Below are 13,523 nucleotides of genomic sequence, written 5' to 3'. Positions count from 1 at the left end.
TCATGACGTCACGTTATGCAGATAGAACATGTGACTCAGTAAGCAGTGGATCATAGGTTGCAGGAAGTCTATGAAGTCTTGGGTGAGTCCAATTTTGTTGTTGAAAATTACAGTTCAACTATTTCAAGAATGACTTCAGGGTTCTAGCCAGGATTTCAATTTAGCGTAGTGGGAATGGTATGGTAGCTAAGCGACCAATCAGGAGATTGGTGTGGAAGGGGGGTCTTGGCCCCTCCGCGGTGAGATGTTGACAATGTAGAGTTAAAAGTTAAGTAATTTGAAGGATTTTTTGGTCAGTTTTGAATGGCATATCATCATATTTTATTGTTCAGACATTGATTAGACATTATTGAACAAGCAAATGATAGCAAAGCACCACTACACTCAAGTGAAAAATTAGTGTAGTGACCCATATTTTAGCGTAGTGGTCACAAATTTTAGCGTAGGGGCCCACTATGCCAAAATGCACTAGCTAGAACCCTGGACTTCTACCAACACAGATGAACTTTCAAGTTAACTTCTAAATATGTTGATTTCACATACCAAGAACTTGAAGCATTTTCAAACCTACATTTGTGTGAACTGATTTTCTCTTAATCATTTTCGAACAAACGTAAGTATATATCAGTAGACGTTATAAGAGTCCTTTTTTGTAAAATTTGATATCTTAGATAAGTTTGATCTCAGATTTTCACTCCAAAGATCTGAGATCATGCCAGGACAGTTCATATGACAGGTGTGATGCAGTAAAGAGAGACCTCTAGCAGGTCAGTATATATTGCAAGCCAGGATGGGGTAGAATGACTTGAGCAGTTAGTGAGAAACTGCAATGGAGGGTTTGAAAACAAAAATTTGGTTTACTTGGGAAACCCAGAGAATTGTTATTGTTATCGTTACTTGTCCAGTTATTTGGTACAACATTGTGACCTTGACAGTGAGCTGATTGTTGAGAAGGTTAGTCCAGGATGCGAACTCAGACTGTTTATTTCAGTTTTGTCTGCTCAACTTTTGCCCTTCCGGTGTTTCTGTCTGACACATCGGCAGACCTAAGGGGCCTTGGTTCTTGTCAGTGTTGGGAGGAAATATTGGTTTACAAGGTGGAGGAGTTCATGAGCAAGGTCAATGCCCCCCTCCCCCCTCACTGATAGGTGCTTGTTTTGTAACAGTTTTGCCTGTAACGTTATTGATGAATTCTTTCTTTAGATGAAAACAAATGCTTTTTATTGATACTATATATAAAAATTTAGCTAGCTATGTCCATTTTCATGTGAAACAATACTTGTTGAGTCAGCAATATTTTGATTATTTCCTTGGAACTGAAATTAAAATTCTTGAGCCCTTGTGATGGTCCTTGAGTCAGCATTAGTTGGCCTTCTTGCCTTTTGGCTCCAAATATGTCTTGGTTACAGGGTTAAGCCACAGGGAGAAGGCTAGCTGTGTCTCCAGGCATATAAGACATTATCCATGCCTTGTCTAGTTCCTTGTAAGACCAGTGTAGATCTTGAGTCACAGCAGAAGTCTTTAACTTAAGAAGTTCCTGTGACCTCTGACCTCCGGTTCGACTGTGTCCATGTAAGGACCTGGAATGCCGACACAAGCCTACAATTCAAGACCTTTCTAAATTCCTTACCCACTTTTCAAGACACAACATAAGTCAGTACTGTGATCTAAGCCGGCTTCACTCCTCTGCCAGCTTTTGATACCATCTTATGCTACCGAAGGATCTGCTTGGAGATTAAAAAGAGTATTGGGAAGGGTGAAAACGTTCTTACACGTTCTTGGAAACACTACAAAATTCTTCCCATTTTTCCCAGCCGAGGTCACAACAGCTTGGATTACCCCCGAAGAAATCAGAGTAAATATTGACATTTTCTCCCGGCCCGCGAGTTCGGCAGGTCACCAAATTAGAGGCCTATTTCTGGTGGAACGTATCGACTGACGTAGGGAGGCTGTTATGGTACTGACCTGGGATCTGTCTCGCACACGTCAAATGTCAATATTTTGACACTAATGGAACTAATTTGAGGTTACCGGTAAAATAGAATATAGATGTTAGCCTTTTTGGCGTTGAGCAAAACCATTACCACCACCCAGGGAGTCTATCTTTACATTGATTTGATAGTTCTCAGTGAAGTTAAAACCAAATCGACATATTTCATCAAGGTTTGCACTCAGAGTATTGGTACCTGCAGTACTGTTGAAATCTGTAAGGTGGCACTGCTACCATATGAAGTGAGGAGATTCATACATAAGACTGTTGACTATTTTTGCCGGTGCTAGACGGAAGAAGCGGGTCTTTCAACCCTTCGTTTGGTTTGCATGGATGCATGCATGGATGCATGGATCGGTCAATTTAACCAAACCCTTCTAAGAGCCCTTCTATACGTCCTATTGCGTAATCGAGCCAGCGTGGCCGAGTGGTCTACAGCACGGTACCTATTGGAGCAGTTTGCTTCTCCAGCCGTAGATCGTGGGTTCGAACCCCATTTGCTAAAATTATTTTTTTTTTTTGTTAGACAAATCTCATGTAGTGTTTTTTTAATAGAAGAAAGACCAGTTCAGTAATTCGATGTTTAAAAACTCTTTTTTTCGTGTGATTTTGTTTAACATCCAGGCTTTTTCCAAAATACGCACCGGCCAGCTTTTTTCTGAAGCTTTCTTGTTTTGTTCACTAGGAAGTAACTTTGATGCATTCCTGAAGCAAATAAACAATCATTTTACTTTTAATGCTTCTTTGTTTATTTTGTTAATTTACATACCTGTAGTCAGTGTGATGGATTCTCTTGTCAATGTCTGACTGTATCAATGGACACTAGTACTAAAATACATAGCAGTGTCTTCTGCCTTCTGCACAGTTATTAATTAAGATCTAGCTTAAACTTAAAGCATTTAACATACAACTACAAGGGAATGCTAAGATCATTCAAGGAATAAAACAAATACAGAAATTCTTATCATCATGTAATTCTAATTAATAGGTAACACGCATCAACATTTTTTCTGAGGCCATACTAATTTAATTTGCTGGTTTACTGATTTAAAATATAATAAAGAATAATGTTAAAGTGGAAAAAACACAAAGAAACCAAAGCCAGAGGACTAGGTTTATGCTTTGGTGTACTCCTATTTGAGCTAACTTATGCTTTTATGATGTCTGCTTGGTACATTTTTATTTCTGAATATCTGAGAACCATGGAAATGAATTGGCATGGCGTAAGCACTGTTTGTTTGTTTGTTTGTTAATTCTTTATTTAACAAGGGCGAAAGCATGTTGCCTGACAGTGTTTTTCAAAGCCCACTGGGGGGAGAACCCCGAACATAAATCATACAAAAAGTGCAACAAACCAAATTAAACTTAATAACATAATCGTACATAAAGGCCAACCGGTGCAACGGCCGAGTGGGTAGAGTGTTCGCCTTGCATTTGGTAGGTCGTGAGTTCGATCCCGGCCGAGTCATACCAAAGACTCTAAAAATGGTACATGCTGCTTTCTCTGCTTAGCACTCAGCACTAATGAGGAAGAGTATGGAAGTTAAACACACATTACAACCAGCGGACCAGCCCCCTGCTGTAGTGGCTTGCACATGTGTGGCCCAAGGGCTTCGAAGTGGGGATGGGTGCCACCCTACGCGTCTGTAGATGCATGGGCAAACTTTAACTTTTTTTTTAAACATAAAGTTCTAGGTTCTAAAGTTTATATTTTCCTTTCTTCTATCTCTGCAGCCGAGCACGATTCCCCAGGGCACCATTAACATGAACCAGTGTACGGAGGTGTACGACGGACAGGGCAGGACAGGCAAGGAGAACTGTCTCGCTATCGTCACTCCAGACAGCGTCGACTACGTCTCAACCGACAACAAGTTCGACATCGACAGGTGGGAACTTTTGTCTCTTTTGGACAATCCTTATATACTGTCTCAACTAGGGGTGGGTACCGGTATGTTGTAACGGTATAAAACTGTTTTTCCTTGTTGGACCACTCTGGAAAAAACGGACCTGAAAAAATCAGTGGACCCAATGTTGGACCGATTAAAAAATAAACAGATTATACCCACAGGCGTTTGAGTTTTTGGCGCTTGCTCGTCCCCCCCCCCCCAAAAAAAACAAGAGTAAAGTGGAGTCGATACCAAGCTTCTACAGTCAAACTTGGTCTAAAACAGAGGAAGTTACTGTTGTTTACATGGCTTGAAAAGGATTTTAAATCGCCAATGGATGTCAGATACTCCACCAAACAGAGTCCTTAAGTTTTAGCAAAATGGACCTTTGTTGTGAATAATATCGCCCATTCACAAGTTTTCACAGATCCAGGTTCAGGTTCAGTCCAGGACCTAATCCTCTAGATCTGGGCTGGACCTGTACCTACATGTGTATTTTCTGTAACGGTGCCCACTAACCGGTGCCGGGCACCCATACTGGATACTGTTTGCTGAAACAATCAGGTTCAGGTCTGGACTGGGACCTAATCCTATGCACCTGGACCGGACCTGGACCTACGTGTGTATTTTCTGTAACGGTGCCCACTATATATATATATAACCGGTGTCCACCCCTACTGGATACTGTTTGCTGAAACAGTCAGGTTCAGGTCTGGACCGGGACCTAACCCTCTAGACCTGGACTGGACCTGTTCTACACCCCCCTATACTGTATCCTGTTTCCTGTAGGACGTACAAGAATCTGGTGATCTACCCTCGCAGTAAGGACCGTACCTGTACCTACATGACGTATATTTTCTGTACCAGTACCTACTAACTAGTTACCACCCCTACCGTACCCTGTTTCCTTTAGGTGGTATGAGGTCCTGGTGATCTACCCTCGCAGTAAGGACCGTACCTGTACCTACATGTATATTTTCTGTACCTGAGTACCTGCTAACCGGTACCCACCCCTACTGTATCCTTCTTCCATATAGATGGTACGAGGTCCTGGTGATCTACCCTCGCAGTAAGGACCGTACGTGTACTAGTACCTACATGTATATTTCCTGTACCTTGCAGGTGGTACGAGGTCCTGGTGATCTACCCTCGCAGTAAGGACCGTACGTGTACTAGTACCTACATGTATATTTCCTGTACCTTGCAGGTGGTACGAGGTCCTGGTTATCTACCCTCGCAGTAAGAAGATGAAGAACAAGCGGAATTTCACCATACCCAGCCGGAAGTCGGACAGCCCGGATGCTGAGAGGTCACAGGAGGGCGTTACCACGCCGACTGGACAGGAGAAGCCCAGCGACGAGGAGAACAAGGAAAATCAGAAAGTAAGCTGAGAAAAAAGCAAAAATTGTAAGAACAAAAGAAAAATTTGAAAAGGAATTAATATGTTCTGACCAAAGTTGTCAATTTTTTTTAAGGAAAGCGAAAAAAGACGAAAAATTCTTGTTCAAACTTTGATTTTTTTAATTTTTCAGTAAAAAAAAATGATTTGGTTAAAGTGTCTGTTGACCAGGGTATTGGTTTTTGGCTAGATAATGTAGGTAAATTTTCAGTTTAGATATAACCTGAAAGTGTATTAATGGACTGAAATGGTGAGAAAATATTTCTGGGTTTATTGGAAAAAGCAAAGTTGTGAAATTTCAGTTGTTTTGTGTTTTTGATTCCAATTATTTTTCTGTGTCTATTGATATATTATCACATTTACACCATTGTATCCTTGTCCCATTTAATTCTGTGTTATATTTGTGTTTCGAGACATTTTCTCCGTGTGTATAGTTATATCCTTCACACTAACACTTCCATCCGGTCTGTTTTATTCTATTTCCATTGTACTCCCTGCTCCCCTCTATCAGTAACATGCTCTCTTCTTTTTACTCTTTCTATCTGTAAAACCAACTAACTACTGTCTTACCTGCCACAGGGTCTATTTAAGCCTACGAAACCATATTTTGTTACGTTTTTGTAGCCAGTTTCGACAATTTCCATAGGCTGGCCTGATAGTCTGGTCCCAAAATTAAAAATGAGTGAATTTCTGAATGCCATTAAAAGATTGAAGTAAAAATAACTTGCAGTAAATATTAGAACGCTTCAATGAATATCTAGTGCACCCCTGTACCAAAATTTAGGTCCTTTGGTTGTAAAACCAGTGTACAGGAGCCAGAAGTGTCCCTTTTTAAAAATATTAGTCTGTTTTGGGGGAACAGAGCAGTCTGGAGAGAAATCGACCGTGATGATGATGAAATATTAGTTGTGGCAGATGAGTCCAGCTTGCCTTATGTCATGTGGCAATTTGTACCTTTTGTTTGATATAAAAAGAAAAAAAAAATTGTCTGGTTAGCTTGATTTTATGACACTTTATGTATGTTGTAGAAATAAAACTGCAGACAATCTTGCTGATTGAAATATCTTAACTGTAATTTGCAAAATTGTCTTCAAAATCTTATTGCCTTAAGGTACTAAAAAAAAACAAAAAAAAAACTTTGATTTGACAGACATTCAGTTCTTAAAGCTTTGAATCTACTTTATACATAAATTTGCATTGTATAAAAACACAGCTAGTCAGGACTTCTGCTTTGCCTCTGCTTTCCCTGCTCTTGTAATTCCAATCAACCTTGAAATGTCTTATGTTTATTTTGTTTCCTCTGTTATTCTGATGTTTGGCTGATTGATGAGAAAAGTGACTAACATTGTAGATCGGTGTGAACTAATCATGTTACTGCATGCTGCAGGGGAGAGTGGCTCGTTAGCTAGTTCAGTTCTTCTTTTATTTTTATTTTCAAATTTTCTACTTGATAAATACTAGAAATAACTTGAAAAGTTCACATCTTGGCCATGATATCATGTTGAAATCCACAATAACACACAAAATTTAATGTACTAATTGCTGTTGAAAGTGTTCCAGAAGATTCTCGAATCCCAGATCAGAATCATTTTTTAAAGTCCAATCACTTTATTCCTAGGCCAAAGAAAGATACCGGTAGTCCATTTATAACTCTTAAAGTCATCCTACTGACTAAGAAATAACTATCAACTGAAAAACCAACCAGTAAATGATCAAATCTCTGCATGTATATCAAAGAAGTACAAAGCTGCAAAGCAGATTACTTTTCCTGTACTGAAACTGAGCAAAAATGTGAAATTCTGCAATATTCTAGAAAGGAAACAGTAACTCTACTTCTGACTAGCGCTAGCTCCCTAGCCCATCTCCCAGCAGTGTTGCTAGATCATTGCTAGATCAGCTGCTGCGTAGCTTAGCTTAGCTCCTTGCACGTTTGTCTTGTTTCCTGTCCGCTTTCCGAAGGCCAGGCCTCGACAACCAACCAGGGTCATCGTCGTCAGTCGCACTTTTCCGACTGTACAAAAAATTCCGTCGTTTCCATGGATACAGGACATCCCCGGCCAACCGGAGAAGGAGAAGGACCCGGAGACGGGGACGCAGCGCGAGCCGTTGTCCCCGACGACCGTGACTTCTCAGAAGGATGCGCAACCGCCGACGATACTGCCCCAGAAATCCGACAAGGACGCGAAGAACGTTAACGGCGACCTGAAAGGTCAGCGGAAGGAAACGAACCTCGAAAGGTACAACACGATGTCTTCCAAGCAGATGGACAAGAAAGGCTCCCTTGGGGGTTCCTCGCGAGGGACGTCCAAGTCTCAGAGTCTTGACGAACAGCAAGCCAGAACCCCTAGTGAGGACTCCGGCGGTGAGGAGAGAAAAGCAGGGACCATGTACGAGACGTTTAGCAGCTCGGACATCCGAGACGCGCGCAGAAATCGGCGGCCGAGCGACCCCTACGCCAAAATTGCGGACGTGCCAAAAGCCAAGCGCTACGATGGGGTGGATTCAGGAGCAACTTCTCAAGATGCAGAAGAAGAAGGTGGAGAAGAAGAAGAAGAATCATCTTCCGAGGAGGAAGAGTCGTCAGAGTCTGAACCGGAGGCGCCTCAAGAACCGGTTTCCGCGCCGCCTCCGTTGGAAAAGAAACCGGACAGCGCGGCGTCCTCCCCCGACAAGCAGCGGCCCAAGAGCCTCGGGGTGGAAGACTTCGAGAAGCTCCTTGGAGAAAAGCCGAAGCCGATCTTAAGACTGTACGACCAGCTGGAGGCCCTGGAGCCTGATTGGCCCAGGGAGCAAGCCCGGGAGGGAAGGAGTGAGAGAAGAGGCAGAAAAGAGAGCAGAGAGGTGAGCTGCCTGTTCTTTCATGTTTGAAGAAGTTGTTATGTAGTTTCTCTGTAATTTTGCATACCTGGTATAAGGCGGTAAGCGGTGAGTTATACATGTACCATGGTAAACTGCCTCATAGCATAATGCTAGTTACCTTCACTTGCCAGTAACCTTTGGAGTATTTAATGTCTTGAAAAACAAGGTGTTTAGCAAGGGAGATATCAAGTTGTCGGATGGAGATTATTGCTGACTTCGAAACCACTTTTTGTCTACTTGATATCTCTGTTGAAAAATACCCCATATTTTTTAAAAACAACGGATATAGGCTAACTGACGGATAAAGGTGAACTAGCGTTGACACACCAGCTATCTACTGAACATTGCAAGCTGCATTTCTGGATTTATTTTATACTTGAAGGTTTCTATAAACTCTTAAAAAGATTTTTGTTCTTTAAAACTCAATAATGAATGTCATAGTTCAATGCTATATGAGGTGCTTTATATTTTAGTATTGTCGATATCATCACACCTAAAACAATTCTTTAGAAGTTGTTATGACCTTGAAGGACTCTTCAAGCCTTCTCTGAAGCTACTAGAAGGTCATTTGGTTGTCTGTTTACATGGCCGGAGGGGAAGCGGCTCAGGTATTTACCCTGTAAACAGTTTCAGGGAAGAACTGCAAGGTCAACTTACAATCCAAGGTCGAGTTGTTCCACAGATGGTAGCTTCTGAATCCTGTGCTGTTTTTTTTAAAGTAATTTGAGGTTGTTCTGTCAAGAGAGTAAAAAGTACTGTGTGTAATGCTAGTTCACCTTTGTTCGCGGGGTATCCTTAACACCAGCATATTTCATGATATCAAGTCTATGGACGGCGGTCTCAAGCTGCCTTATACAGTGGAAGCCGCTTACTTGCACACCCAATTTGCCAGCGAATCCCGTGCAATTATCCGGCGTGTGCGATAATGCGAAGTTATCCAGTTGGGCCCCACCGCCACGGGATTATGGGATTCCGTGCAATTGAACGAAGTGTGCGTTTATCCGACGTGCAATTAACTGGCTTCCACTGTATTGAAAAAAAGGCAATTTGAAACTACCGCCCATCAACATAATATCCCTAAATATCCTGTTTTTAGGTTACCCCGCGAATAAAGGTGAACTAGTGTTACATGACATTGTATTTCTGTCAGTGGGTGTATGTGATCCTGTCATCTTTGTTTTATATACTTCATGATGCGACATTTTGTCATATGTACTCAGTACTACTCTGTATTACTGTGTAATTCTTTAGTGTGAGGGGCTGGGCTACTCAAAGCAGTATGGGTAAGGGTTTGAAGTCTGCCAGTTCTGATCGCTTTGTTACTCTCACGATCATAAAGGCTCGGACTCCTAAATGATTGTAATTTAGATTCAAAAGAAAATGAGAGAATAAAAAAGAAATTCAAAGGGGCCAGGTTGGACACTTAAAACACTGCCAAAAGCTGTTGGCCGAGCTTTAAAAGTAAAACTGCTCCACTCCCAAAGGAAGTCCAGCACAAAAGAGGACAGTGGCAGTCTCAAGACTTTGCAACCAGAGCCTTTTTAATTAAGGCCAAGAGCAAAGAAAACTTGAGGGCCCACATCCTCAGAAGTTTGGCATCTTGGATAGAACGGTCGCCCCTGAAGGCTCCTTAAGTGATGACTTCAGAGCCTTGTTCTGTTGACGGAGAGGAGTTGAGTTTCCTTTGTGTAAAGTTCACAGCTGAGGTCCACATGGCACTGGGGACCTAACCTGGGCACACAGACAATCACAGTATGGCACTGGGGACCTAACCTGGGCACACAGACAATCACAGTATGGCACGGGGGAGCTAACCTGGGCACACAGACAATCACAGCAGTCTTCCGGGGCAGGATTGGAGCTTTCTGTGTGGGAGACTTAGTCTTTGAAGCTGGTGTTTGAAGCTGAGTTGTCTGTGATCGTTAGCAAAAGGGACGGTAGCAGCCTGCTGGTCATTGAAATGGTACAATATTACGTTACGATAGCCTACTGGGACAAGATCTGAGACTTCTGTGTCCAAGGGCTAGCTGATCGTACTGATTTAGTAGTGTATAACACTGTTGGAGTAAGCTGTGGTTGGTTTTGTCCCAGTTACACATAGGCAAGGTGAGTAGCAGTCTATGAGTCTTTGGAAATGGTAGACTATTATGTTACAATAGCCTATAATGTGACGAGATCTCTTGTGCGGAAGGGTTAGCTGCTTGACGTACTGGTCAGTTTAAGATTGGAGCTTTCTGCGAGGGAGACTCAGTCTTTGAAGCTGGTGTTTGAAGCTGGGTTGGCTGTGATTGTTAGCAAAAGGGACGGTAGCAGCCTGCTGGTCATTGAAATGGTAAAATATTACGTTAGGATAGCCTAGTGGGACAAGATCTGAGACTTCTGTGTCAAAGGGCTAGCTGATGGTACTTAAGTTTAAGAGTGTGCTTGAGTACTAGTAGGCTGTGGTTGGTTTTGTTCCAGGCAGTAAAAAGGTGGGTAGCAGTCTACAGGTCTTCGGAAATGGTAGAATATTATGTGACGATTGCCTAGTGTGACTAGATTTCTGTGTGGAATGGTTAGCTGTTTGTACCTGTTTAAGAGTGTTTGCAGTTTGAGGTGGTTGTGGTTGGTTCACCCAGTTACACATAAGCAAGGTGGGTAGTAGTCTATATGCATATGCCTTTGGAAATGGTAGAATATTAGTATGTTACGTACGATAGCCTAGTGTGACAAGCGATTTCTGTGTGGAAGGGTTAGCTGCCAGTACCAGTTTAAGAGTTGCTTGTGTAGGTTTCGGTTGATTTTGTCTCAGTTACACATATGGATAGCAGTGTACATATCTTAGGAAATGGTAGAATATATATTATGTATGATAGCCTAGTGTGACAAGCCATTTCTGTGTGTAAGGGTTAGCTGATGGTACCAGTTTAAGAGTGTGCTTGAGTAGGTTTAGGTTGATTTTGTCTCAGTCTCAGTTCCACATATTATGCAAAATGGGTAGCAGTGCACCAGTCTATCCAAACGGTAGAATATTACGTGACGATACATGTAGTCTAGTGTGTGGCGGGTTAGCAGCAGTGTTTTAGCCAGCTTGAAATGTTTTTCCGTCCCATGGATTTTTGATTTGGAATTCCAGATGATCCCAAAATCTAGTGAAGCTTGTGTGTTAAAAGATGCCAAAGGGCGGTGATGCCGGCTATATATAATCTAGATACAGATATAGAAGCTGAGATGTGAAATTTTGATTTTTCTGTTTCGATATCATAAATCTGATATAGTAGTACTGCATGTGTATTTGTCAAAAGTGTCACTCAGTCAATATCTATACCTGTTTAGTATACTGCTGCTGGGTTTGCTATTTATTCTGTTTAGAGAATGATAAGATTTTGATATATTTACCAGGCTAAGAGTATCTTTGAGTGGTGTAGAGAGATAAATATTTTATTTATGGAAGTTTGTGAGGTCATAGTAATGTATCTGATTCTCAACTTGTATTGCTCTCTCTATGTTGTAGAGGTTTTGAATTAGCTTATTTTTGTAGAATGATACAAAAAGTCTGATATATCAGGCATTTTATAAAAGTATAGAATTTAATGAAATTGATACGTCTTATATTATGAATGCACCTAATATTTCTAAGCCATCTTTGCTGCAGTTAGAGCTGCTATGGAAATACATGTAGTGTATTGTGCACCTTTACAATCATGTATTTACACAAAATTTGAGCTGTGCAGCAACCTAATTTTTTATTATGTGGACCAGTGCACTTGGATATTTCTAATGATTACGTACATACATGTAGATGTTTTGTAATGGTTCTCAAGTTAGCTAGGTGAAATATTGAAGATTCTAGCTCTGAAGAGAGACGTTTAGTTTTCTACAATTTTGTTTTGCTGAAAGTCTTCTTTGTTTAATAACCATAAGTGAAGTAAAATTGGTTCAAAACCTACAGTGCCTTGGCTGCACCTGGGCAATTACTGTTGTATTGAGTGGTGCGAATGGCAGCTCGCTCCAGAGCCTTGCGATTCAGCCCCACCTATTGTAAGCTCCTCGAAAGTCAGCCCCTGGCTGCAAAGAGTGAGGAGTGAGTACAGTCGGCCCACACAATTAAAAAAAAATGGTCACATGTTTACCGTCTGTTTCTTTTTTCCCCCAGGAGCCTCCATCGATGCGCCGCCGCAACGCCGCCATGCAGGCCGCCCAGCGCAGAGCGCGGTCTCTGGGGCCGGAAGTGCGATACACCGACAACATCTCCGTAAGTATAAGTTATGTGTTAAACTATAGAGCGCGGTCTCTGGGGCCGGAAGTGCGATACACCGACAACATCTCCGTAAGTATAAGTTATGTGTGAAACTGTCAGAAATAATGTATGCGTAGTAGTAATATCCAGTGTTTGATTATACTGCTGGGGTCCCTGATACAGGGGTATGCAGCAGTCAGCTTCCTTCCAAAGCTCAGTTCAATAGTAGAAACTCTGGGGAAAAACTGTAGAAACACACCCTGCAGAAGAGGAGATACTCCCTGTTTGTATCTTCCCTTTTTCCCTAGTCAGAGGGTTCCAAATGTTTGCTTTGGAGGATACAAATGTATATATCCGAAAGCTTTCCTTATGGCCAATTAGAGACTGTGATTCCAATGTGTTTCTCATGAGTTTCATGGTAATCAATCACTACTAGGAAGAGAGCATAGTAGACAACAGGCTGGCAGGTCCTTGTGTTTCTGTGGGTGGAACGATTGATCATGGATATTATCTATCTGCGGAAGTGCCATAGACTGCAGTCTCATACTATGAAATGTTCGCGGTGGTTTTAAGTTTGCGGTGAAGTGGTGACCATGAAATCTGCAAACACAGAACCACCTCGAAAATTTCTGCATTTACAGTACAGTACTGTAATGTGGCCTGTATGTACTCACACCAGGGCAGTGTTTGTCCTGTAATCAGTTCAGAATGGAAGCTCATGTCCATACCAGGCATTGCCGTACACAGTTTACCATGGAGTCAGGTTACTGACAGCACAAGTTTGCATGGAGTCGAGTTTCAGATGGCAACATTGCAGAGGCGGTCTGTAGGAGTGGGTTATAAGTGGAAATATAGGAAGTTCCGAAGAGCTGTGTCTGTCAAGCAGGGATTCAAATATCTGCCATTGACCTTCACTACTGCCCTTGGGGTGTTGGGTTTCATTTGGCAAAATGGGGAGGGGGCCACTAGGAATATTATACGTTAGGCACTACTTATGTTTATGAAGGTTAGACATCCAGGTAAATAATATTCAAATACAATTCAGTCCCTACAACTGCATGTAAAATGGAGATCTACAGAGATTCTGGACATTTCGAGTGACATCCATCACTCTTCTTCAGCTTCACTAGAATGAACTGGCAGGACAATTCAATACAAGTACAGCTAACT

The 13,523-nt window shown here is 41.8% G+C and overlaps 1 protein-coding gene across 1 annotated transcript in view; it reads left to right on the top strand.

The window, feature by feature from the left end:
• LOC118428472 (centrosome-associated protein CEP250-like) overlaps positions 1–13,523 on the top strand; it is a 104,615-nt gene that overhangs the window by 57,242 nt on the left and 33,850 nt on the right. Inside the window, exons 4-7 of the mRNA XM_035838555.1 lie at positions 3,725–3,876; positions 5,084–5,258; positions 7,235–8,116; positions 12,270–12,368. Of these exons, the coding sequence (XP_035694448.1) occupies positions 3,725–3,876; positions 5,084–5,258; positions 7,235–8,116; positions 12,270–12,368 (1,308 nt within the window). The remainder of the gene's footprint in view (positions 1–3,724; positions 3,877–5,083; positions 5,259–7,234; positions 8,117–12,269; positions 12,369–13,523) is intronic.

The sequence above is a fragment of the Branchiostoma floridae genome, chromosome 13 (assembly GCF_000003815.2).
Source record: "Branchiostoma floridae strain S238N-H82 chromosome 13, Bfl_VNyyK, whole genome shotgun sequence".
NCBI classification, from domain to species: domain Eukaryota; kingdom Metazoa; phylum Chordata; class Leptocardii; order Amphioxiformes; family Branchiostomatidae; genus Branchiostoma; species Branchiostoma floridae.
The sequence above is the reverse complement of the archived record's forward strand: the minus strand, read 5'-3'. Positions and strand labels throughout refer to the sequence as shown.